Source organism: Phascolarctos cinereus, unplaced genomic scaffold (assembly GCF_003287225.1).
Source record: "Phascolarctos cinereus isolate Bilbo 61053 unplaced genomic scaffold, phaCin_HiC Scaffold_9;HRSCAF=440, whole genome shotgun sequence".
NCBI lineage: Eukaryota > Metazoa > Chordata > Mammalia > Diprotodontia > Phascolarctidae > Phascolarctos > Phascolarctos cinereus.
Genome location: NW_027556402.1, coordinates 131,736,420 through 131,763,777, shown reverse-complemented (window position 1 = coordinate 131,763,777; position 27,358 = coordinate 131,736,420). Strand labels below are relative to the sequence as shown.

The 27,358-nt window shown below is 37.3% G+C and overlaps 1 protein-coding gene across 1 annotated transcript in view; it reads right to left on the bottom strand.

Moving 5' to 3' along the window:
- The window catches only part of TMPRSS11D (transmembrane serine protease 11D), a 53,307-nt gene that overhangs the window by 10,598 nt on the left and 15,351 nt on the right, over positions 1–27,358 (bottom strand). Inside the window, exons 3-7 of the mRNA XM_078148857.1 lie at positions 25,743–25,861; positions 10,985–11,052; positions 7,407–7,567; positions 4,462–4,500; positions 1,752–1,929 (exon numbers count right to left, since the gene is read on the bottom strand). Of these exons, the coding sequence (XP_078004983.1) occupies positions 1,752–1,929; positions 4,462–4,500; positions 7,407–7,567; positions 10,985–11,052; positions 25,743–25,861 (565 nt within the window). The remainder of the gene's footprint in view (positions 1–1,751; positions 1,930–4,461; positions 4,501–7,406; positions 7,568–10,984; positions 11,053–25,742; positions 25,862–27,358) is intronic.

The window sequence follows — 27,358 nt, the reverse complement described above, 5'->3', positions numbered from 1 at the left end:
GGCAGCATACTAAAAAGCAGAGACATCTCTTTGCCAATGAAGATCCACATAGTCAAAGCTATGGTTTTTCCAGTAGCAATGTATGGTTTGGGGAGTTGGACTATAAGAAAAACTGAGCACTGAAGAAGTGATGCTTTTAAATTGTGGTGCTGGAGAAGACTTTTGAGAATCCTTTGGACATCAAGGAGATCAAATCAGTAAACACTTGAAGAAATTAGTTCAAGCTATTCACAAGAAGGTCAGATTCTGAAGCTGAAGCTTAAAAAATGAGATGGGACTCATTGGAAAAGACCCTGATGTTGGAAAAATTAAAGGCAAAAGGGAAGGAGAATGGCTGAGGAGGAGATGAATAGATAGCATCATAGAAACAACAAGCATGAATTTGGACAGACTTTGAGAGATAGCGGAGGATAGAAGGGCCTAGTATGTTATGGTCCATGGGGTCATGAAGAGTCAGACATGACTGAATGGCTAAACAACAACAAAGTTTTTAAGGAGATGTTCTACTAGCTCCAGGGGTGGGGAGGTGAATAGAAGGCAGGATTCAGAGAAGATTCCAAAATTTCAAAAATAGAATCCTATGTGATTTGGTACTTGGTGACACAGCATGCTTGTTTAATGTGGTTGTTTCCATGGAGATTACAATTTTTAAACTCAGCCATCTTAATCAAATAGGAGCATCTTAAATTGAAGTTCCTTTACCATTGATGGAAAATGTGAAAGTGCTAAAAGTCTGCACTAGTAGGGCATTTTCAGCTTTGAATTCTAGATTCACAGGGATAAATGAAATTATCAGGAGTAATTTCTGCTTTTGCTCCTTTCTAGTGGAATACTAGGTTTGGCAGGGTCTTGCCTACTTATTCCTCATATTTTGGACTTAACACTGGAGGGCACTGACACAAATCAGAAGCATACCTTTAGGTATATCTGGTTAGTATTAATTCAATATCAAATAAATGAATTGGGAACACTGTTGCACAGTATAATCTAGACCAGACCTACACAACCTACGGGCGGGCCATCCAAGGTTTTTAGGCAGCCCACAAAAAATGTGAAGGAAAACATCCTCTACATTTTTTGCAGGCCACCCAAAATCCTTTGGCCTGCTGCAAGTGATCTGCGGGCTGCAGGTTGTGCAGGCCTGATATAGACATATAGTGGAATCTAGAATATCTTTAGATCTGTCTACATTTTTGTAATTGCATAAAATTTATACTATTCCTAGTCCCACCACCATCTGTCTGTCTCTCTCAATCTGTCTGTCTTTATCCCTCTCTCTCATTGTAATCTCTGTGGAAAACTTGCCCTTTAAAATTTAGGTCACGTAGCTAGGTCTAGGTTACCCAAGTCTAGGATGTGTGAATCTTAGAATTAAATAGCAATGAAAGAGAGCTTTGTTATCTTTAACTGTATGTTAGGTTAACTTTACTTTTGTGGTAAGTAACATAGTCTCTTCCTTGTATTCATAGTCATGAGATAGCACAACTCATTTCCCACAAGAAACAGCCCTCAACCAACTCAGTCTAGAATCTCCCAGAAACAATGGCAATCATCAGGTTGGCAGAGATCAGCAGCTTCTGGCAGCAAGGGTATTCCTGGTTTTCAAATCCTATGAAAAACTAGCATGAGGAACAAGAGGCTGTTCTCATTCAGTTTTTTGAGTTCCTATATGTTCCGTCCGATAGGGGGCCCTAAATCACATATTCCTTGTCGTTGCTGCCTTATTTCCACCTTATTGGCTATCAACTTACCTTCTGAAGCAGTGAGCAGCAGTCAGAAGCCATGTGTTGCTAATTAGGGTAGCTCCACAGTGGTGAACACTGTTGAGCCGAAGGCTTGCTTGCCACGGCCAGTCTCCCGCTTTGGCTTGTGTTCCTGCTATGATTCTTTCAAAGGCCAGTGTCATCAGTTCAGGGCTGGACCCACATTCTGATAGGAAAAGGAGTCATTAGCCTCAGGGAATGTTCTGGGAAGAGTAATATTCATTTCTGTTTCACAGATACTTTATGGGACTTTATATCTCTCTATCTGTTCCTTCTCTTTGTGACTCCATAAGTAAAGAAATATCTAAGAGCCTGTAAAACATGTAGTTACCCTAGTCTCCCAGTGGGAACCTCTGAATTATAGGTGACAGTAAGTAAGATTGGGAATTAACATAAATTTAATTTAGATTTCATTCTAACTATCCACAGTGGGACAGCTGAGTGGGGCAGGAGATAGAGGGCCAGGCCTGAGGTCATGAAGACTCATTTTCCTGAGTTCAAATCTGGCTTCAGACACTTAATAGATGTATGACCCCTAGGTAAGCCACTTAACCCTGTTTGCCTAAGTTTCTCATCTGTAAAATGAGCTAGAGAAGAAAATGGCAAACCTATTTCCCACAGCTGTTGTAAGGATCAAATGAGATAACATCTGTACAGCACTTTATGTAGTGCCTGGCACGTGGTCGGTACTTAATAATGCTTCCTTCCTTCTTTCCTCTCACTCATATATCTCTTTAAGGACATCTTCAACACTACTTTTATTACACAATTCTTTATTCATAATTCTTTCTCAAGAAAACCTCAGATGGGGTCATGAGGAGTCAGACATGGCTGAAACGACTGAACAGGGTGAAGAATGCTTATTGTCTAAACAATGCTGTGCTGTGCCATCTGTATATACGTTATTGACGAGAGTGAACTCATACCAGCATTATATAAAAAGAGGAGAGCAGGCTTTGTTATTTTTGGGGAATTGCATGGTGCTTTCACTGGCCCCAGATTCCTCCCTGAAATGAAGGCTCATTTGGAAAAAAAAAAAGCAAAGCAAAGCAAAACAAAACAAAACAGTACCGTTCTTCTAGTGATACTGCATGGTTGCAAAGCATGGAATTCCAGGCTCCAAAGGCTTAAAGTTGGAGTTCATCTATAAGACAATGGAGAAATGTAAGGCAGGTATAAGTAGCCTGGAGCCCATTATGAATAAAGAATTGTGTAATAAAAGTAGTGTTGAAGATGTCCTTAAAGAGATATATGAGTGAGAGGAAAGAAGGAAGGAAGCATTATTAAGTACCGACCATGTGCCAGGCACTACATAAAGTGCTGTACAGATGTTATCTCATTTGATCCTTACAACAGCTGTGGGAAATCGGTGCTATTATCCTTATCTTACAATTGAAGAAATTGAGGGAGACAGAGATTAGATCACTTGCCCAGGATCACATACTAAGGCACTAGAAATAACAGCATAAGTGTCTAAGCCTGGATTTGAACCGAGGTCTTCTTGATTCTAGGCCCAGTGCCCTATTTACTGCATCACCTAGCTTTCTCTGTAGGTAGGCCAGTCCTATGGCAGGAGTGAAAGATATAATAGATATCTATAGATACAGTGAAAGATATATAGATATCTATAGATAGCTCATGTTTTCCATTGGTACCCTCATAATATCAAAAATCTGGAGGGAGGCCCAAGCACATTGGTTGTCCTCTACCCACAGAAGTGTTAGGGGAGGACATAGAAAAACATCTCATAGGATGAGAAGGTATTAGTTGGTTGCAATCTGCATCATCAGAGGGAATGACCACACTAAGATAATAAAGAGCATCATCATCATCATCATCATCATTTCATCACTAGCATTTGTGGAGAGCTTTAAGGTTCACAAAACACTTTATAAACATTTCATTTTGTCCTCAACAATCCTGGAAAGTAAGAGCTATTATTATTCTCATTTGATAGATGAGGAAATTGAAGCAGACAGAGGTTAAATTACTTGCTCAGATCACAGGGCTACAAAATGTTCTAGGCAGGATTTGAACTCAAGTCTTCCTGACTTCAAGTCCAATGCTCCATCTATTACACCACCTAGTTGCCCCATAATCTTTATTGAAGTATCAAAATATCGATGTATTAAAGTCCCCATTTATGTTGTAAAAGTGACTCTGGGGTCTTGAAGATTATGCCAGAAGAATGTAATCTTCTGTCTAGCTTTACCAGCCTAAAGCTGGAAAGACATCATCCTTTCTGTCTGTTGACTGAGTACCAGCATAGCTAAGTAGGCTTATCACTAAAGGTTTGGTCTTCATATAATGATTTTGGGGCCATAGAATCCCCTGAAGACTAATTACTAAAATGTGGAAATTGGTTAGGAGCTACATGGAGAGAGGGTATACCCATGGTGATAAAGCCTCAGGACATTAAAGTATTGAAGTATCATATATATTGTGATTAGCTACAAGCTACCAAAAAAAAAAAAGCTACTCTGGGTAGTAAGAGAAACTATAGAAAAAGTGTCAGTAAATATCAAAATATCATTTAGGCCCACCCATATAGAGAGTCATAGAGTTAGATTAAAATGCAGGTGGGAAGACCTTTGCAAAGTATATTGGACAAATCTCTCTATCTATTGTTAATTATACAACTTCCATTCTTTATATTTGGTTAAATCTCTTCAAGCAAATAGCTTTTTTTTAGACTTACCTCTGATTAAAATATCTTGTGCAGTCTCGGCAGGAATAGCTGATATAAAAAGAAAAAAAGAAGTTAAACAAATAAACAAGGCTTTGACACTTTCACAGAGTTCTGCTTACTTTTTTTCTTTTAAACAGACTCTGCAGGGTCATGCCAATGATTATCGTTGGGGTGTAACAAATAGACTGACTCACAAGTTTGGAAATAATGTGTAGAACATAGTTGATTAAATAAATCAAGTTGGCAGGTGTTTTTCTTCCTATAACATCTAGCTTCTTAATGGATAGGTTGATTTTCAATTCCCTTTGAATTTTAGATTCGCTTGGGGCTTAGGAGAAAGAGATTTCTTTGGGCAGTTCAGGGCCCCTTGGAGACACCTGGTGAGATATCTGCTACCTGTCTGACTAAATGATTTAGAAGTACCCAAAGCTTCATCTCAGTAAAGATGATACCCTTGGGCTTACCTTGGGAAGCTGAGGAAAGTAACTGATTTGGATATGCAGAATTCCACACCAAAATGAAATGTATTTACAAGTCTAAGGATTTTCTCTCTATTTACAAGGCACTGACTGGTAAGGATAGGTGTCATAGACAGTAATTATATTATTGGCCCGTAAATCAACTTTGAAGGGTGCAAATCTTACAATAACTCCCTTAATTTCCTATAAAATAGTACCATAAGCTCTACGATATTTTGCTTTTCTGCTTCAGTTCCTGTTTTCCAGGAATTGGCTTTTCTCCCTTCAACTCTTGCCTTCCCCCTTTTTTGAATATCATTTAGGCAAGCTTAACATACAAGCCTGATGGTCCAGATGATGAGTGTTGGACACGAGCTATGAGGAGCTGGAAGTAACATGAGAGAAGCTTACAGTTGTAAGTCTAGAGGTGTTTATTGAAAGATATGCAGGATCAGGTGTAACTCATCAGCCCCACAGTCCAATCTCGCTAGCCCTGAAATGGTAACTCACGTCAGCTTAGTCAGCATAAACTTTAGCATTCTGAGCTCTGAGGTAAGCTGAGAGATCCGCTGATGTCCATAGTCACACATAAGACACTGCCCGATGTCAACCTGACCTGCTTTCCTTTGTTACTTGCCACTCTAGTAGGTTTACTAGGGCGAGAAGTGCCCACAAGGTTGCACCTGTTAATTCCAATCACTTGTGGCAGTAATGATTGGTGAGTCTCTGAGAAGTCGCTATCCTGAGCTTAGTGTCCCTGTGCTTACTCAGTATGAGGCCTATGTCCACCATGTGCAATGATCCCTAGGAGGACGAATTGTACTAGGCTGCTGTCTTGATTCATACTGGGCAGCTGGATTGGGGCATAAACCAAAAAATGTGTTGTTGTGAATTAACAGAATGTAAGCTCTGCCTAAGAAAGAGAAGCATTGTATATCATGCCATTCTTCGTCCCAGACAGGGGTTGGCCATGGATCATGGGAGCTAGAAGGGACCTCAAAAGCTATCTAGCCCCACCTCTTCCTTTTACAGATGAGGGAACAGATGAAACCCAGAGCTGGGGTAAAACAGTAATGTTTCTCATACACTTATCTCAGAAGTGGATAGAGTAGGAAGTACGTAAGACTATTTCCTGGAAAATATAAAGCTAAACATAAAAACAAAACGTAAGACTTGCAGGATGTGCCTATCCCACAGAGGGGACTGTAAATAAAGTCAGTATAGGATTGGATCTGCCTGAGTAAATTCATAGGCTAATAACTCACTACTCTCCTCTATTAAGGCTTAGGAAAATTTCCCTTAAAATAATGACGAATTTCCAACTCAGAGTCATGGATTCCAAGATATTGTTGCACTGTCATGGGAAGTGGGAAAAAATCTATCGAAACTTTTCTACCCAATCCCTGAGGGAGGGGAAAAAGACTCTTCCCTGAGGGGAAGCTATGGTCTGTATTATTATTCCTCTTGCTGCCTGGGCTTTCCTAGTTGTTATAGATGTTTTTTGTATGTCCCCAGGAATCAGGAATTTGGGGGCCAAGGTAATACATAGCTAGTTGAGGTCCTGGTCCAGGGTTTACACTGAACAGTGCTCACTGCTGATGGAGATGCTAGTTGGGATTTTTTTGTGTCTGTATTCCTGCAACAAATCTTGCTACATTCTATAACTAAGCGTCTGTTGTGTATATATTTTCTGTGATTTGAACTCAAGCACCGATTGTCTTGTCCATTAGACAAAAATAATTAAAAGAATGTTATTAATGAAATAATATTGATATCATTTGGGAATGTTTATTGGTTCCTTGATGCATGATCTGTATAAACAGCAGACTCTTATCTAAATTCTTTGGCATTGAAGGAAATATATCACAAACAGATTAATATTAATTCCATTACTATCATTTATGTTGCTTTAGCCTTTTGAAGTTATTTTTCAAAGCTCCTCTTCAAAAAAACAAACAAAAGTACCATTTTCTGTGAGAATCATCCATTAAATTATAATTAAATTTATGTATAACTTGCTTTTATAGTATATTTTCTGAATAAATTTTGCTATTTGTGATGCTGTATTTCAGAATCACATTTATGTTAGCAGATTATTAAGTCAGCAACATAAATCTTACCAATGATTTTTTTTTTTGGAGGACTGGGTTTGGAGTTATAATGCTATAAATGTAAGTGATGTAAACACTTCTACTGAGAGTAGATAATTGTTTTGAAACTTAAGATCTTTGCAAGTTGGCTGGGTCACTGAGAGACAGTATATCAGAGGCTGAACTTGAACCCAAGGCTTCCTGAATCCCTAAATCTGCTTCTCACCACTAAATTTAATAGGATTTATTTAAAATTAATCAGCATTTATTGAAAGTCAGTCAACTTAGCATTTATTAGTAAATAAAACATCCATTTTAGGGATCTCAGTTTCACCAACTAGAATCCAAAAGACAGACATATTGTGTAATTAAAAACTTACAATATAGAACGTAAAAGGATACTTACATTGAACTTGTTCAGGCAAAATATTGATTGTCATAGTCCCAACATTATTCTGCAACTGATTTAAAATCTGCTCGATCCTATTCTTCATTGATGCCCCATTCGTACCACGTGGGAACTGAAACTTCAGGAGAACAGTTGCTATCACACCTTGATCACCCTGCCTATAAACCATGCAAGTAGATCAGGAAATGAGTCATTATTGTCATTTCTGACTGTTGTTTCTCTACAGGTTCTTATTTTCATAGAGCGCTAGACCAGGACCATAGATCACAGAGCATAAAAATCTGAATCCAAATCCACTCTCCAACTGCACAGATGACCTTGGGCAAATTCTTTAGCCAGTCTGCTTCTGTTTCCTCATCTACAAAATGGGAATAATAATAGAACCTCCCAGGGTAGTTGTGAAAATATGAGGAGATAAAATTTGTAAAGTGCTTTGCAAACCTTAAAGTGTAAATGCTAGATATAATCACCACTACCACCACCACCACCACCACCACCATCATCATACATTTATCCATTTACAACAAAGTAGGGTTGAAAGCAACTTTAGAGTTTATATCATAATAACAGCTAACATCTATATGCTAGGCTCTGTGCTAAGCACTTTACAATTATCATATCATTTGATCCTCACAATAGCCCTGACAGGTAGGTGCTATTATTATTATTCCTGTTTTACAGATGAGGGAACTGAAGTGAGGAAACTGAAGTTGAGTGACTTCTCCACACAGCTAATAAGTATCTGTGGCTGGATTTGAACTCAGGTCTTCAGAACTCCCAACGTGGTGCCCTGTCTACCTAGCCTCCTCATTTTATAGAAGGAGAAATTGTTTGACTGAGAATTGAAGTAATTTGCCCAAGGTCATAAAGCTGTGATCTAACCCAGGTGCTTAAGATTCCTTATCCAGTATTGTTTGTGTTACTCCATATTGCCTCCAAACACAAATTGGACAGATTCACTTAAGGAGCTTCCTTTCAGTTCACATTCATGCAATATTGTTTGACCAGGTAATAGAATATCACAATTAATCACTTGCTGTGTGACCAAACAGCATACTTTGAAAATCTTTGAAAATAATCTGCTCATGAAGCTATAGTTCCGATCTGGGTTGCCCAAAAGCCCAAGTCACTCTTGGATAGCTAGGCCTGTAGTTTTAAGACATATTTCAAGTACTATCAGGCTAGTTGCCCTAACTACCAGACTGCCTTGTGTTGTTTTTTTTTTAACTATTTTGTGTATATTTGTCTTTATTTACTTTATACTTAAGCTATAATGTCTATATTTCCATAGCTACTTGTTATCTCCTCCATTAGGATATATGTTCTTTGAGAACAAGGATTGTTTCATGCTTTGGATTTGTATGCCTAGCACCTTACACAGTGCCTGGCATTGAATAAGTATTTTATGGTGATTGATGGTTAAATCTAGCTACAAATGGAAATTCTTGAGATTTTATTTTAAAAAAAATCTATTGTGGAATAGGAATAAATATTTTAAAAACTCTGTGCTGTACAAATGTGGATGTCCTGTAGTGGATCTATGATTTCCATAATGTGGCTCTTCCCTTCAATCATGCAGATCAGAACACATTCATGGGGCAGCTAGGTGGCGCAGAGGATAGAGCACTGGCCCTGAAGTCAGGAGGACTTGAGTTCAAATCCGGCTTCAGACCAAACACTTGACACTAGCTGTGTGACCCTGGGCAAGTCACTTAACCCCAACTGCCAGAAAACAAAACAAAACAAAAAAGAACACATTCATGTTTACCCTTCCTATAGCTGTGTGACTTGCCTATATCCTCCCACCAAAGTCCATGTCTTCCCACTCAAAGTGCTAGGGGCTTTCCTCAGAATACCTTCTTACCTTTTTTTTTTTGTGGCTCCCAATTTATAATGGAATATCCTGTTTTAGCTCAATTCATCTTTTCAAATAAAATGATGTAAATTCTTTACCATAAATAAATATTTAACTGTTAAAGGTTGTAATAATCTAAAGCGAACTAAGTTATAATAATAATTCTCACCTCTTTCTTTCCAGACCTGCCATAATACTACTCCCTTCTACTTAGGTCCACCAGGCAAGCTTGTGATACATAGCCAGGCAGAGGTTTCTTTCCTTTGGGTATTTCTTTCTCCTCCAGCTCCTTCCTAAATCTGGTATTCTTTAGTCGCTACCTAACTACTCAGGCCTGCTCTTTTAGCTAGCATACATAATCTGTCTAGACTTTTCGTGATGCCATCTCTCTGTACCCAGTCACAGCTGAACTGTATCTAATCCAGTTCCCTCAGGGATCTACCATTGGATGGCTAATGTGAAGAACTAATTGTTTTAATAATTGTAAACAATGACCTAATTCAGAGATCCTTAACTTTTTTTGAGTCATGGACTCCTTTGGTAGTCTGGTCCATAATTCTCAGAATAATTGCTTGCTGCCAACATTCATAACTGAAGGAATGCTGAATTTCAATTAGAAAAATTAAATGTGTAATTTTTTCTCCAGGCAAGTTCACAGACTTCTTGAAATCATATCTACAGACCCCTTGGACATCTGTGGACCCTAGGTTAAGAGCCCTTGACTTAATGTGATACCTCAAACGCTTGTATTTTAGCACAAAGAAGCGCGAGTATTTTGAGGCCTAGTGACTGAAACAACGGGGAAGAGAAAGGAAAGGGTAAATATAGGGAAGAGGGGGACCTTTATTAGTGCTCTTTAAACCACACTTCATAGGCATGTAACTTAGTATTTCTTTTTTTTTTAGTTGTACTGATAGCTTTTGTTTTTACATCAGCTTCATTTCCTAATACATTTCTTCCCCCAACTCACCCATTAAGCCAAACCTTGTAACAAAGAAGAAAAAAGAAAAAAAAAAGATTTAACAAAACTAATCAACATATCAACAGTCTGACAGTATATGTAAAACATTCATAGTTCACTGCCTCAGTAAGGAAAGAAGAGAGGCTCATGCTTCTCTGAATTCTTCAAATTTATTGTTTCTTATAGACTGAGTAACTGCCTGTTTTACTGATATATAATACTAACTATGACAATGATTTGTACAGACTGGATTCTTATATTTATGTAGTGGAAAAAGCATAGGATTTAGAGTCAGAGAACCTGTGTTAAAAAAGTCCCAACTTGCCACTTAACAAATGTATAATACTAGCCTCTCAGTTCCTTTATCTGTGAAGTAGAGATAATTAAACTTTAAACTGTCCACCCTATTATATTATTATGTCAGATTAAATGAAATTCAAGATCTAATCCTTAAAGAGCTACATAAATATAAGCTAATTTTTCTTGCAGCATAGATTGCAGCCCATACTTTCCTAGATGGCTTGGACAGTTATGGTGGCTAAAGAAAAATTCATCATCTTTTGGCTAACCTGGTGATTTAAACCTCTAGAGATTTAGCTCCATTAGTTCTCAGCTTATAGGCACATGGCTCCTTGTTGGACCTTAATCAAGACTCATCTAGCTTGGTAGGATCTGCCAGAGTTTGCATTCTAATGGCACCATAATAATGAATATTTTTGACTGAATGTATCTTCTCTACTCGAAAGCAATGCTACTCACCGAATTCTTACAACGTAGGCTCTGATGAATTGTCTTCCTAAATTTGATGCTTTGAAGGTATCATTCATCTGGATGAACAAAAAAAAAATTGTCAATAGAAAGAAAACATGTCCTATGATGACTCTGGGCCTTTTCTTTTCTCAGTTTCTTCCTCTTCCTTGTTTTCTGTTGTCCTCCACTAGTATAACTCAAAAAATGACTTTAGGTAGGACCTATAACTTCTTAGTATCTGTTTCTTCATTTGTGATGTATAAATGATAATGTTTTATAAATCATAATTAACAAGATACTAGTCTAATCTCCTCATTTCATACATGATAGAACTAAGACCCAGAGGCATTCACTGGGATATGTGCTATAGCAAATTATTCTATTTATTTAAACTTTTTCCTCCTCACCCCACATTATATGTGTTGTTGTTTAGTCATTTCAGTTGTGTCCAACTCTTCGTGACTCCCTTTGGAGTTTTCTTGGCAAAGATACTAGAGTGGTTTGGCATTTCTTTCTCCAGTTCATTTTGTAGATGAGGAAACTGACGCAAACAGGGTTAATGGCTTGCCCACAGTTACACAGCTAGTAAGTGATTTGCTTCTTGAGTCCAGGCCCACCACTTTATCCGCTGTGCCACCTAGCTGCCCTTCTACATAGGTGAATTCAACTTAAGATGAATATTGAGGGAAGATTGAAGTTCATCCTGAGAGATAGTTAGGGGAGAGAAATTTGTGGGCTCTCTGTATGAGATCTGAAGCATTTTTTTTGCAGTAGTTGGGGGTCCAAAGCAGCCTTTTCTCTCAGGGAATGTCAGCTTTTTGAGGGCAGGAACTTCTTTTGTTGTTTTTGTGTCCCAGAGCCTAACACAGTGCTTGGCATATGGTAAGCTCTTAATAACTACTTGTTGAATTGAATTGTGTTCTTTGATTCATTGCCTAGCTCCAACAATATGAGTTACCTGGAATCTTAGGGATAGTGGTTTAAGCAGTTCTGTCAAAGGTGAGAAGTCAAATGCACTGTGGTTTCATTATATATATGAAGTCCTAATTTGGGTTGATGAAAACAGCAATTCTATATTGGCCCAGACAGAGAAAACTTTGCCAAAACTAGAGAGGAAACTGAGACAATTACTAGTTTTTCACTTTTTTCATAGGGCATGTCATAGAATGTGGATGCTCAAAAGAATGATCATGGCACCTTATTTTAGCCAGTAGCAAGAGGATCACAGTATATGTCCAATTACAGGAGGCTACAATATTCTGCCAATTTAATAGAAAAAAAAAGTTGTCAGCTTTTGTCAGGTAGACAAAACAGTGGTTGATTGACGGAACTATTTGACTTTTTAATAGATTATTTTGGCACTACTTTGACACAGTCTAGGTCAGATCAACCCAGTCTTGTCATCCTATTAATTCTGTTATGCCTCTATCTTCTCAATCAAGTTAAGAAATTATGTTAGCAAAGACAAAAAACTAGCAAATTTAAAGGAGGTGAATTTTTAAAAATTAGCAGATGTCAGATGTTATATAAACAATAGCAATATGAAATTTCAGATAGAGAATAGATTCTGCTCATGCATCTCTTTAGAATTCTGCAGAATTTATAAAGCCTCTGCAATTCTTAGGTTATGGCAAAAATGATTGTTTTTAACCTTGTCATCACGTGGCAGAAAATCATTCCTAAACTGGTATTTTCAGGCTGGTTGATGTTTTCTAGATGGAAGTGAATGTAATTTTCAATTTTGAAGTCAGTGAAGACAGACTTTTAAAAATAGGATTAAGACTAATGGACTTGATTTTCATATTCTTGAAAGGGTGGGTATTTGCTTACTTTATTTTAGGTTTGGGTTAATTTATAATATGTACAAAACACTACTGTACTCTGTGCCATCTATTCATTTGTTTACCTTACCATCCCTTTCATTTGTCCTCTCTCTCTCTCTCTCTCTCTCTCTCTCTGTCTTCCCTTTTACAGCCAAACTTATAAGGAAAAAAAATTCTATACCCAATGCCTCCACTTCCTCAACTCATATTCACTCCTGAACCCTCTTGAACCTGGGGTCCTATGTTACCACCATAGAACCATGTTATTATATTGTGGGCAAATTGCTTACATATTTTGCGTACCTACAATCATGTCTGCTGAAACCACTCTCTCCAGGGTTCTCAATACTCTCTTAACTGCGACATCCAACAAACTTTGCTGAGATCTCATTCTTCTTGATCCCTCTTTGGCTTTTTGGACATTGGTGACCACTTACATATTTAAGATACTTTCTCTTTCCTGGATCATCACGATAATGTGCTGTGATTACTTCTCAGGCTTTTTTGTTGACTCATCATTTGAGTCTTGCTCTCTATGCTCAGGTTCTTGGCCCTGTTCTTTTTTCTTCCCTATATATCTTTTTTGTTGTTGAGTTTATCAGCTACTGTGGGTAGCTGACCATATTTAACCATACCTCTTTCCTGATCTCTAGTGCCATTTCACTAAATGTTATCTGGACATCTCTGCCTGGATATCTGATATGCATCTCAAACTTAACATGTCTAAAGCAGAACTCTATTTTTCACATTAAATCTACCTTTCCTCCTAACTTCTCTCTTTTTATGGAGTCCACTAGTACCTCTCCAGTCACTTAGGTTCATAATTTTGGAATAATCCTTGCCTCTTCACTCTTCCCTACCCCCATGTAGCCAATCAGTTGGGAAGTCTTGCTGATTCTATGTTCACAATCTCTCTCTCTCCTCTATCCCTTTTTGTTCATTTCCTAGTTAAGGTCCTAATCATTGCTTTTTTGGACTACTAAAGTTGCTATTTGACTGGTCTCTCTACATCTATCCTCTTCTCATTTCAATCCATAGTCTACACAGCTATTAAATTTATAATTCTAAAACACAGGTTTGACCATGTCACTACAAGCTCAATAATCTTTGATTCTCATCATTGTCTATGAAATAAAACACAATTCCCTTTAAAGTCCTTCATGACATCTCCAGCTTTGATCTTTTCATATTTATTTCACATTCCTACCCTTCAAGCACTCTTTATTCCATCCAACTAGCCTTCTTGCTGTTCCCATTTGTGACAGTGAATCTTCCACTTCCATGCTTCCATATTGAAATGTTCTTCCTTCTCTTGTTTTTGTAATTCTGGACTCCTTTCAGGGCTTAGCTTGGAAGTTACCTCTTATGCTATCACCTTTCTTGATCTCTGCTACTTGTTAGGGCATTCTCTTTCGATTTTCTTTATATTTAATTTCTACATATGAACACTTTGTATTACTTGTGTGTACCTTTCCACATGTATCTTATATCACCCCAGTAGAATGGAAGAGGAAGGAATTAAAGATGACTCTGACATTTCAGGGACAAGTGACTTGGAGTACAGTGGCATCACTAATAGACAGAGAAGTTAGGAAGGGAGAAGACAATAGGAAGATGGTAGGACATAATAAATTTGAGCCACTTCAGTAACATCCTTATGGAGATGTCCAGCAGGCATTTAAAAATGGAGGATTAGTAGAATGTGCTAAGTACTACAAATGATATATTCATAGTATTATAAAGAGAGATGACACATTTGGTGCTTGGGGAAATCAGAAAAGGCCTTATGGAGGAAGTTATATTTGATCTGGACCTTGTAAAATGTGTAGGATTTCAAAAAAATTGGAGAATGAAGAAGGGCATTTCAGGTGGAAGAAATAATGAGTAAAGGTATATGGATAGGAAAGTATAGCTTGTTAAGGGAAGGGTAAATAGTCCCATTTTGCTGAAACACACAACCCAATTTTTAATGTGCATTACAGTTAGCAACATTTTTTTTTGCTTCTCTATTCCATAAATGTATGTGGATACAACAGCTATGAAATTAGACAAAACTATGTATTACATTGTTATGTTTAGTGTTTCATGATTTTTTTTACCAGGCATTTATTTTCTACCTAAAATTCCTAAATAAAAAAGTATTGTAATTGCACACTATTCATTGGTGCAATCAAATGAATAATCCAAAGCTAGGGAAAATACAATTAAACTTAGGAATATAGAAAATGAAAGGATGTCTGCAAACATAGAAGTAGAATACATAAATTTAAGACAATCTAAGAAAATATATAAATCTTGGACATAAACCTAAGAAAATATAATAAAAATCTCTTTAAAATGACTGAAGGTACATTGTAAGGTGAAAATGCCATATAAATGCCAAGTAATTCTAATAAAAGAAGAGGCAAAAGTATTGCTTTTGTTCTTAATTGAAATTGCCTAAGTGATATTTGTACAAGTGAGAAAGAAAATTCCAGTTTTATTAAATTAAATTACACCATTGCACTAGCTTTTATACCGAATTCACCTTTACCTTCAATAACAATATTAGATAGCATTTGCACAGCAATTTAAGGTTTGCAAAGTATTTTACATATATTAACTCATTTGATCATTTGCCCTAGACCCTTACTTTCAAAAGGGCAAGTTTAATTACTCACCTCTTCATTTTTTTAAACCTCTTCATTACTAACAAAAGAGTCAGAGGGTTAGGGTTAGCCTGGTATTCAAACCCTTCTATAATCGAACTCTAATTTGCCTTTATGGACATCACACTACTATCATCTATGTATTATGTGCCAAACTTTACTTCTCACTATGCCCTGAAAATTTCTTACATCTTTCTTTATATTTAGAAGGTTCTTCAAGTCCTACTCAATCTTCAAGAAATAGCTCTAAAACTTATTTCCTATAAAAGTTTTCCTGATCCCTTTCATAAGAAGTAATCTCTTCCTCCTATAAGTTTTTATTCCATTTTATTAGTACTTTTCTTATACATTTATGTTTCATTTTATATTATATATGAATCATATGTATTATATAATAATAGCTATTTTGTATCCCTTTGATCACCCCCTCTATTAGACTGTCTTCTGTCTTTGAGGGTAAGGACTATGTTTTATTGTTTTATCTTGTTCAGAAAAACAAACCCATTAATTCAATATGTAGTAAGTGGCCTTTTTTGGTATGAAGCATCTTTGTGCATTTTTTTATTTTAGCATACCCAATATGCTGGGGATATACCATGAATATTAAATGATGAATTGAAGAGCAAGGCAAGGATTATTTTTTAATTCCTACAAGATGAGCCATTTCCAGTTTGTTGGAAAGTGAGATAGACTTGGACAAGTTGAGTTTCAGATGTTTCTGGAACATTCAGTTTGGACTATCTAATAAGTTATCTCACTAATGGTGCAAGAGGTGCAAATGTAGAGAATGATCTATTTTGTATCTCTATATGGGCTAGATCTTTTTTTAATCAATCCATCAACAAACATTTATTAAACACCTAGTATGTTGTCAGGCAGTATGCTAGGTGTTGGAGATACAAGGACAAAAAAGAGAAACATTAGGGACTATTTGAACTCTTTGCCTCAAGTCATTTTCCACTTCAGTACATCCTTCCTACTACTGTCAAAGTGATTTTCCTTAGGTGCAGTTCTAAACATGTCACTCCACTGCTCAATCATTACCTCTAGAATAAACTCTTCTTTTTGAACTTTTAAAAGCACTCTATAACCTGGCCCCAAACCATATTCCTAGTCTCATTGTACATTATTCCCTTATTTAAGGTAGCTTCTTGAAAAAGGTTGTGTTGTTTTAGAGCTTTGAGGTATATACTTCTAGGGACGTTGGAATAAGCCAATACAAGGGAAAGATTGAAGATGCATAAGAAAAAGTGTTAGAGGAGGAAGAGAAAGAATGAGAGCAAGTATAAGAATAGAGGGATTAGCCTTAACAAGGATTTGGGATCAAGAAAGAGAAGAGGTATAGGTAATAATGCAGAGAAGCTTTGAGGACTGAGAAAGGGAGTTATGGTAATTTCCACTGAGTAAGCTCAAAGAAATAGAAAGCTAGGTAATTGGCACAACTGTGTGAAGGTGTATGTTTTGAGGAGGAGTATGAGAATATGACTGGGGTTCTGAGAAGAGAGGAAATGGTTTGGAATAATATGGGCTGCAAATAAGTATAGAGTAGAAGAATTGTGAAGCAAAAAGATAGACCTATTTATGCAACATAAGTTTTATGGGTTATAAATATTTAATTTCATTATTTTTTTCTACTAGGGCTCAGTAACCCTGGATATGGAGCAGAGGAATCAGATGGTGGTAGCTACCTGGAACTGAAATTCAGCAGATTTAGAATAGAGGAAATCATGAAGTTAAGGAATGAATATTGCCATATTTCTCATTCTACTTAGGAAGAACTTGTCCATCAGAATATACTCATGGTTTGACATAGCTACTTGGAAACATGGATACTAGAATTATCCATTTATTTCTGAAAAGCCATAGATGAGTCTCACCTTCAGCAAGAAGCCTTTTCCAGTCCTCTTTAGTCTTAGTGCCTTTCCTCTGAGATTACTCCCAATTTATCATATATATACATATACACACATACATATATATGTCTTGTTTGCATTTAGTCGTTTGTATGTTGTCTTCCCCATTAGACTGTGAGCTTCTTGATGAGAGGAACTGTGTTTTATCTTGCTTTGTATCCCTAGCACTTAGGGCAGTGTCTGGCACACGGTAGGTATTTAATGAATACTTTTTTTTTTTGATGAGGCAATTAGAGTTAAGTAACTTGCCCAGTCACTTATTAAATATCAAGTGCTTGAGGTCAGATTTGAACCTGGGTCCTCCTGACTCCAGGGGCGGAGCTCTATCCACTGTGCCACCTAGCTGCCCCAATGAATACTTATTGTCTGACTGGTTGAGGAAGAGGGAAATACTTTACACTAGTCTACCCTTTATATTTTAAAAAGTATTTTATATATGTCATTAGACATACATGAACCACAAGCATGGTTCAGTTTCAATAATGCTCAGCATAGTACATAAAATATTGTCCTGTAATTTGTGATAGTGTCTAAGAGACTGGCTCTTCCAAATGCTGGCTCTTCCAAATTTCTTTTCAACAGGTATTTGTTGTCCTTTTGGTTTATGAGCTATTTGCTATTCTCTGTTTCATCCCTCTTTCTGATTTAGACTTAAATTTTGTAATCTGGTACCTTAGGGCTGAGCTTGTTAGATGACTCACTAGCCCATGTATTGTACATTCTGACAGGAACTGAGTTACCTCTTTGGGATGGAGGCTATCTCTGGAATCTTGTTGTAATAACAAACAGCTACATTCAGACTCCTCATAATGTAGCTGGGCCTCCTTTTCAGTGCACACCCTTTTGACAGGACTTCTATCAGTAACCTGGATATCCACTTAGCCATTGCAACACCTAAGCTTTACAATACTTCTTTGTTTGGTTGAATGTAAGAGCTTCCCAGGACCTGGATCACTCTGTCCTCAGACTGACATTCATAGGCAGCTAGGTCATACAATGGCTTGAGTGTTGAACGTGGAGTGAGAAAGACCTGAATATGAATCCTCTCTCAGATATTTACTACTCGCGTGACACTAAGCAAGTCACTTAACTTCTCCCAGTCTAAATTTCCTCATTGGTAAATGGGTATAATAGTCACATCTACTTCATAGGGAACCATGTCTGGCACATAATAAGTCCTTGTAGACTTGTTGAAAAGATCAAAGAAGATAATGTACGTTAAGTGCTTTGTAAATCTTCCCATGTTAATTAAATGCTAGCTGCTATTATTATTCGCTTTTAAGTACACATTACCACCAACTCTTTCAGGAAGGCCAGCCTTGGGACATCTATTGATTGTGATAAGAATTATAACTCAAATTCAGCAATATCTCATGAAATCAGAGCAAGAACTAGCTCTTCCTATAGCTGGTTACTTGAAGACCAAATAACTGGAGACAAGGACAAAAAATTCTACCCTTCAAGCAAGTTCAGAGTGGAGATTGTGTCATGTGGGAAGACAACTTGCTCTTATTAAAGATAAAATTGGATGGAAAGTGGTGGAGTTGAGCACAGAATAGGCACCCCCTGATTTTCTGGTAAAGGAGTATACTTTCAGGTTGGGAGCTATCTACTTACATATGTGCACAAATAGCAAAAAATACAAAAGAAAATGTATATATTTGGGCATGTAAACAAAGTACCATGAAATTTCCGAGGAGAGAAGGATAATTTCTATTTGAGAGAACCAAGGCAAATATTGTAGAGCAGGAGACATTTTCCCTAGGTCTTGAAAAGTGGGTAAGATTTCAATAGGTGGAGACAGTGGGTGAAAAAGGCACTATAGATGTAGGGAATGGTGTGAGTGAAAGCGTTTAGGCAGTAAGCTATACGGTATGTTCAGGGAATGATGAATAACTCAATTTGGCTGAATCGTAGGGAGAATGTAGAGGAGAGAAAGAGAAGAAGCCTGAGAAGAGAGCCATGGAGGAGAAAACATGGATGAAATAGGTAATTTTTCAAATATCATGAAGGAGTAAAAGAACACAGGAAATGAGGAAAGATAATTTTATCTAGTGATTGGAATAATAGCTAACATTTGTAAGTTGGATGGAAAGATTTGCAAAATGCTGTACAAATATCTCATTTTATGTGGTCACTGCAGACGCTGAAGAAAGAAAAGAGACAAGTGGCAAGAATGGGTGGTGTGGCAGGGGCTAAAACAGTGACAGAGGTTAGGAAATGGAGGCAGAGAATGGAGATCCATTCTTTATAGAAGTTAAGCAAAACATTGACATTGTTAACTCAGGGAGCCAGTCTTGATAGACAGAAATGGGTCACAATGAAGACAATGAATGGATTTTGTAAGAGTAGAGGAAGTATAGCATGGAAAGACAGGGAAATTTCTGAGTTCATTATCGGAGGGGAAAAAAGTACTAGAGTAATGGTGTGACTTAAGGTATTTCCACTTGATTGAATGGCTGAATAAAGTGAGAGCAGTGATCACTCCAGGTCTGGCACCTCTGTACTGTGTTCCCCTCTCCCTCTCCTAGTCATTATATCTACAAAGCATAGTGAAGAAAGTACTAGACTGGTAGTCAGGGAACCTGGGTAAAAATCATGGCCTTGCTATTTATTACCTGGGAGACCTTGAATGAGTTATGTTATCTTTCAGAGACTCTTTCCTCATAAATAATGCGTGTGTGTGTATGTTGTGTGTGTGTGTGTGTGTGTGTGTGTGTCTGGAGGGGATAGAGCAAATGATCTCTAAGTTCTCTTCCAGTTCTCAGTCTTATGATCACCCTTCTATGTTTCTCCTACTGTGGTTATCCTTTATTCTTGAAGAGGACCATGAGATCAGGGAGATGATGACATGACTTGCAATTGACTTTGATTTGAGTGAGGGAGGGCTGTGCAAGATTACCAACCTCACTTTTTCCTCCAGAGTCACCTCCAGTGGCCAGATATCCATTAGAATGACTGGAAATGGCCCATGATGCACTGGGAGACCCTGGCCCTTTTAAGCTAAGGTCATTTCAGGTTTTCACTTTGAGTGAGGCAATGCCCATTCAGTGAATAGGCTTCTTTAAGAAGTGAGTCAAGGGATGGCCCCTACTGGGAGGAGAAGACCCTCAGGGTTGCTGGCCAAAAGAGAAACAGTTCACTCTGATCCAGGAAGGCCCAAAAAATGATCACTAAGTGGTGCTTGGGCAGGGACCTATTGTTTAATCAATGAGATCTAGAGTGAATTGGGTTTAAGGCATGGTCTTCGAGAGAGAAATCCAGTCAGTAAACCCCAAATTAACTAGGTAGGTTTTGGACGTGAAAATTTACCTTACTTTGGATAGAACACTGAGGGAGATGATGAGGGAGAGGGAGACGGAAAAGGCAAGGGAAAGGAAGAGGAAAGATGAGCTGAGTTACCCAACTGGAACTGGCCAGCTGGTCCCCATTTAGGCAGCTTGGACTATTCACAGGTTGTGTTTGTCCTTTGTTCTTGAAGAGGACCATGGCATCAGGGTGATGATGACATGACTTTCAATTGACTTTGATTTGAGTGAGGAATGGCTGTTCAGGGTCACCAGCCTCACTTTCTCCTCCAGAGCTATCTGGGTCCAGTGGCTAGATATTAGGGCCCTTGTGTATCAGAGTGAATGTAAATAGTAAGTGTTTCTCTTTTGGCCAGCAACCCTGAGGGTCTTCCCCTCTTGGTTTGATTTTTTTTTTTAATTTTAAATTTAATTTAATTGACTCACTTCTTAAAGAGGCCTATTCACTGAAAGGGCATTGCCTCACTCAAAGTGAGAATCTGAAATGACCTTAGCTTAAAAGGGCCAGGGACTCCCGCTGAATTCTGAGCCATCTCCAGTCATCCTAATTGATATCTGGCCACTGGACCCAGATGGCTTTGGAAGAGAAAGTGAGACTGGTGACCTTGCACAGCCCTCCCTTACTCAAATCAAAATCAATTGCAAGTCATGTCATCATCTTCCTGATCTCATGGTCCTCTTTGAGAATGAAGGGCAGACACAACTGTGGTTATACCACTCTATTATATTGCTACATAGGACCACAGATTCATTTATTTATAGGACTAGTCTTTCACATAAATCAAAAGTAATGTAAGTATAAATCAAAAGTATTTATTCGATACCCACTATTTACCATTCCGCCCAACTGCAGAACTCTCCAAATTAATCCTTTATTGGCTTAGCAAAGATACCTTTTAGCCTCTACTACCTTCTTCTGGTTTCATGTATATCCTTAAGTTCTGCTATATACTTATGGGGTAGAAGATGCATGTTACTAAATGTGCATATGAAAAAAGAAGAGAGATTAAGTGGTTGGAGGGAATCAATAAGATAAAGAGTATGGGTGAAAAAGGGAAAGAAAAAAGGGAGAAATTTAAGAGTTACAATAAGTTTAACTTAATTATTGCTTGACTCAGTATCTTTGGGTATAAATAAATTTATGAGCATAATGGGCTTAACAACCTCAATGCATTACAAATGGGGAATTATGCAGGAGAAACTATGAAAAAGTTGCTATCAGAGACATGTATAACTGAAAAAAGATGGATGAGTCATTTTTGGCCAGTTTACAATCTTGTATTCCATTGGTATCCATGCAATGTCAAAAGAACAAGAGGAAAGTCCCCATATGTTGGTTAAACCCCCAGTAGCAAATCCATGAAAAGAAAGGTGAAGAGTCACATAAGATGGGTAGTAAGTTGTGATCTAAAGCATTAGAGCTGCTGTCTATACTAATGTGATTACAGATCTATGAGCATTTTGGAATACATTCATCTTTCAAAAGCTGTTGGAAGTGATGAAGAGAATTGCTGTTGAGGACTTGATTCTGTCTAATTGGAAGGACCTAGGTTTTTGAAGCATAAATTATGAAAACTTTAGAGGAAAATGCATCCTCTAAATAGGTGATAGACAAGAAGAAAACCAAGCACAGTCTGACATGAACCTATTTCAGAAGAGCAAATTTCAAAGCATTCAGAGAAGCTTTAGATAGCCTAAAATTCTACGAAGGAAGTCAACCCAGGAAAGATGGGAAATTTTCAAGAATGAAGATACAGTAATAATTTCAATGATGAAAAGTTCTAGAAGGCTAAGTACCCTGACATGGTTTCACACAGAACTCATATGCAACTTAGATTTAAAAAAAAAATACATAGAAAAGGAAACCAAAGACATAATGTAAGACCAATACAAAAGCAAGGCATAGTCCTGTTAGAATAACATGAGGAGCTTTGAAGATAGGAATGAGATGAAGGTAGTAATAAATGCTATGGCAAACAAAAAAAAAAGGTTGTTTTTTTTTAAAGCAAAAGTGGGAAAAAAATACAAGAGAAGCAGTGCTATGGAGTGGGCAGCATAAAGATAATAGGTGTCAGAGACAAGGTAAAACTACTCAAATCTAATTTGACTTTTGTTTTCTCTACCAAAGAATAATCATATTCAAAGAGTTGCCAAGTATTATATATTTTGTTTCTAAATCTCTCATATACTTCCCCTCTCTCCACTTACATTGCCACAGTCCTAGTTCAGAACCTCATCTTCCACTCAAACTACTGCAATTTGCTCATATTGTTTCCAGTCTCTCCCCTTTCCAATGCCTCCTTCACACAGCTATCAAAATGATTTTCCTTAAGTATAGGACTGACCATGTTATTACCTTACTCAATAAATTCAAATGACTTTCTAATAACTTTAGCATCAAATGTAAACTTCTGTTTGGAATTAAAAACGTGGCCCCAACTTGCCCTTCTGATCTAGTTGTACACTACTTCCTTTCACTACCATTCAACCAAACTGGTCATCTTATTGTTGCTCCTTCATGACATTCCATCTTCCTTTTCCCTGCTTTTATACTGACTCTTCCCAATGGCTGTAATGCCTGCCTTTCTCACCAGCAGCTTTTTGACTATCTAGTTTTCTTTAAGTTATTTTTTTAGACAAGGCATTTTTCTTTCTTGGCTGTACTTATTCTGTTACAAGTTAGTTCTATGGGAGTGGGAGAGTCATCATTGGAAAAGGCTGTATAAAAAATAAAATACCATCAATAAAGCATTAAAAGAAAAATTCAGAGGAAACTGATGACTCACTCATTTGTACTGATCAAGAGCAAAGTAAGCAGACCCAAGAGAACAATGTACACAATGACCACCATAACACAAAAGAACATGCCTCTACAATGCATCAAAATTCACATACTGCAAGATCAATTTTGGCTCCAGAGAATTAATGAAGAAATGGATGTCTGTCACCTTGGTCGAGAAGTGGTGAATTATAGGTATAAAATGAGAGACATTATCGTGTTGGTTTGTTTTGTTCAATGATACTTTTTGTACTATAATACAATAAAGAGTTCTATTAGTTTTGGAAAATGACGGTAGTTTTTAAAAGCATTCATATTTAACATAAAACCCTTAAAGTCTCTCATGATGTATTTGTGGATGAGATAGAGAGGTGTGGAGCTGTATAATAATACAATCAAGTGTATTCAGAACTGATTGAATAGGTGCACCTAAAAAGTATTCGTTAATGGCTTATTGTCAACTAGTCGGTCTCTGGAGAATAGCGTATCCTAAGAACCTGTCCTTAGCCCTGTCCTATTTAATATTTTATCATAGATTTGGATGAAGGCATTCAAGGCATTTTTGTAGATCACATAGAGTTGGCATGGATACACATTGTATGACAATCAGGATTGAAAAAAATATTGACAGGCTGGAATGCTGAGACACATCTAATAAGATGAAATTGAATAGCAATAAATTAAAAATCCTACATTTGGATTTAAAAAAAAATCATCTTGACAGGTATGAGATAGGACAGATAATTGATCTGAAAAAGTTCTTCAGGTTTTATTGAATTGCAACTCAGTATGTGTCCATACATGTGTTAGCATGATGTGCCAGCCAAAAAGCTAATACCATCCTACACTATGTAGAGAGACATAATGTCCAGAATTATTTCCAAGAAGGAAATAATATTGCTGTACCTTGATTCATCAGAGTACATATAGTTCTCAGCACCACATTTTAGGAAGGGAACAGACAAGCTGGAGAGTATCCCAAGGAAGACAATCAAGTTGGTGAGTGGCTTCCGGACCTTACTGTATAAGGATCAACTGAAGGAACTATTGAGGTTCAGTCTAGAGAAGAGAAGATGGGAGAGGGGGGTGAGAATGATGGACATCTTAAAGTATTTGAAGAAGCTTAATGTGGAAAAGGGATTATTATGGGAACATAGATTTCATAGTATCATTGACTTTTTTTTATAGCAGGTGGCTCAGTAGATAGAGTACAGGGCCTGGAGTCAGGAAGACCTGAGTTGAAATTTGTCTTCAGACACTTGTCAGCCATGTGACCCTGGGCAAATCACTTAACCCTATTTGTCTCAGTTTCCTCATCTGTAAAAAGAGCTGGAGAAGGAAATGGCAAACCACTCCACTATCTTTGCCAAGAAAACCCCAAATGGGGTCACAAAGAGTCAGACATGACTGAAATGACTGAACAACAACAACAAAAATCATTGATTTTGTGCTTGATGGGATCTTAGAGATCATTGAGTTCAATTCCCTAATTTTACAAATGAGGAAACTGAGGCCCAGAGAGGTTAAGTGGCTTGCTCAGGACCACAAATGTCTGAGGTCTTCCTGACTCTAAATGCAATACTCTAGCCAGTGTATCCTATTGCCTTTTAGATTAAACTTGTACTACTTGACTCAAGAAAACAGAACTAAGAGCACTGGATGGAAGTTGAAATGAAGCAGATTTTGGCTTAAAGTAAGGAAAAATGTCCTAAAAATTGGTGCTTTCTTGTGGCAGAATGAGATGCCTTGGGAGGAAGTACAGTCCTCCTCATGGGAGATCTTCAAATGAAGGATGGATGACTGACTAGTTGTCAGGCATGTTGTATAGAGGATTTTTGTTCCATCACAAGTTGAACTAGAAGGCCTCTGAGTTCTCTTCCACCTCTGAGATCCTGTGATTCTATCAAATGATTTTTCTATCACTTTTGTGCATGGGACTGTAATTCTCAGAATAATTTGAATGGTTAGCACTGTACTAGTGGGCATTAAATGAAGGCATAGAGAAATGTGCCTTTGACCTGTTCAGGGCCACGAGAGAGTATTCAGACAGTATGAAAGATGACTAATTCAAATTAATCATTCATAAAACTAAAATTATCATTACTTTAGATACTTTTGTGAAACGAGACCTGTATTTTATGGACACAGCCAATGAGGGAATTTAATTTGCTTCACTATGCATGTTAAATGGAATTTGTTTTTTTTGTCTTTCCTTTTGTTTCTGATAGTTATGTTAATTGTTAAAAGTATTTTCAAGAAAAGAAAGGGAATAGAGGAAAAATAAGTACAAACTTACCAAATTCTCAATAGTTCTACTTAAAGATCTGTATTCTTGTGAAGTTGGTGAATCTAGCTGATTTGTGTATTCTACATTTGTGATCTGAAGGTCGCTTTGATAAAGGTATGGTTTCTGATCTAGAGAGAGAAGAGAAAAGAGAAGAAACATGTTCATTAATTAGTGGTTAGGAATACATATTAATAATGACTATAATAACAGTTACTCCTGCATAGCATAACAGATAGATGACTTGCTTTGGAGTCAGAAAAATCTGTGTTTAAGGCCCCCCTCTAACACATACTGGCAAGTGATTTTATGTTTCTTTGCCACAGTCAAACACTTTAGTTTACAGATGCATAGTTAATCTGTATTATTTGAGAGAGCTTCTACACTGTGAGTTCCCTAGACCCATGAAATCATGTTCCCAAAAGGGGAGCATCAGAAGGCTATATTGAACAAAACAGAATTTAAAAACTAATGTAAAATTGGATAAAGTTACTTTTCCTCCAATTCATCTAAAAAAAGGAAGGAAATAAATGTGTTAAATGCCTAGTCTGTGCCAGGGACTATGCTAAGAGCTTTATAAATGATACCTCATTTGATCCTCACAACAGCCCTAGAAGGTTGATGCTTCTATGATACCAGGTGAGGGTACTGAAGCAGACAGGAATTAAGTAACTTGGCAAGAGTCATAGAGCTAGTAAATTTTTGATTCTGGATTTGAACTCAGATCTCCCTGATTCCAGGTCTACCTCTCTATCCACTGCTCTGTCACTGTCTTTTACACAAACTGAAATGCGTTATAAGTCTTTAAGTTGGCAAGTTTAGCAAATATCTGGCTTCAATATATTTTTAGGTATCTTGAGGTAAAGAAAATTCAAAGTGCTCTGAAAATATTACCTATTAATTCCAAAGGCAAGATAGCAATGTGGTTTTATATTCATCTAACCAATGAAAATACAGTTTTAGAGATGGACCCTCAATGTCATTTAGTCAGTCATTACTTTAAACAAACTGGAACACAAATCTTCTGATACTGAATAGTGGAATCTAAGAGTTGGAAAGGTTATTTACTCAAATACTTTAGTGAGAACCATTTTCTCTACTAGGCTATTTCCCACATACCACCATTCACCCATATGTGAGGTTAAAAGTGCTATCTTTCCAGGTTCATTAGAAACATTGTCTTCATCTGTATATCTTATTGGGTCTCTTATCGGAGAGAATTCAAATTAGTTTTTTATTAAATTCTCCAGAATACTGCCATTCACTGATGTGCCTCTATCTCAATACATTTTTACCCATGCTTCTAAGTGACTCACATAGAAGTCTGTTGAAGGACAAGGCATGTGGAGCCTCAGCAAAAATAGGGGAGGCATTTTTGTGAGACCAAAAGTGCTACTCACTGAGCTGGTTTGTGAGAAAAGTTGACTGTCTTCTTTAAATACTTTCATCATCTTGTGAGTGTGGATGGTTCCTCCACTGACTCTAATCCCAACTCCTCAATGGTTTGGTAGGTAGTCTTCAAGAATTACTCTGGCTAAATAGTTCATCACCCTGTGGCCAACCTGGTGATAAGCCTCTCCAAATTTAGCTAAACTGGTGTTCTTGGTGGGTAGACAGACTTAAATATG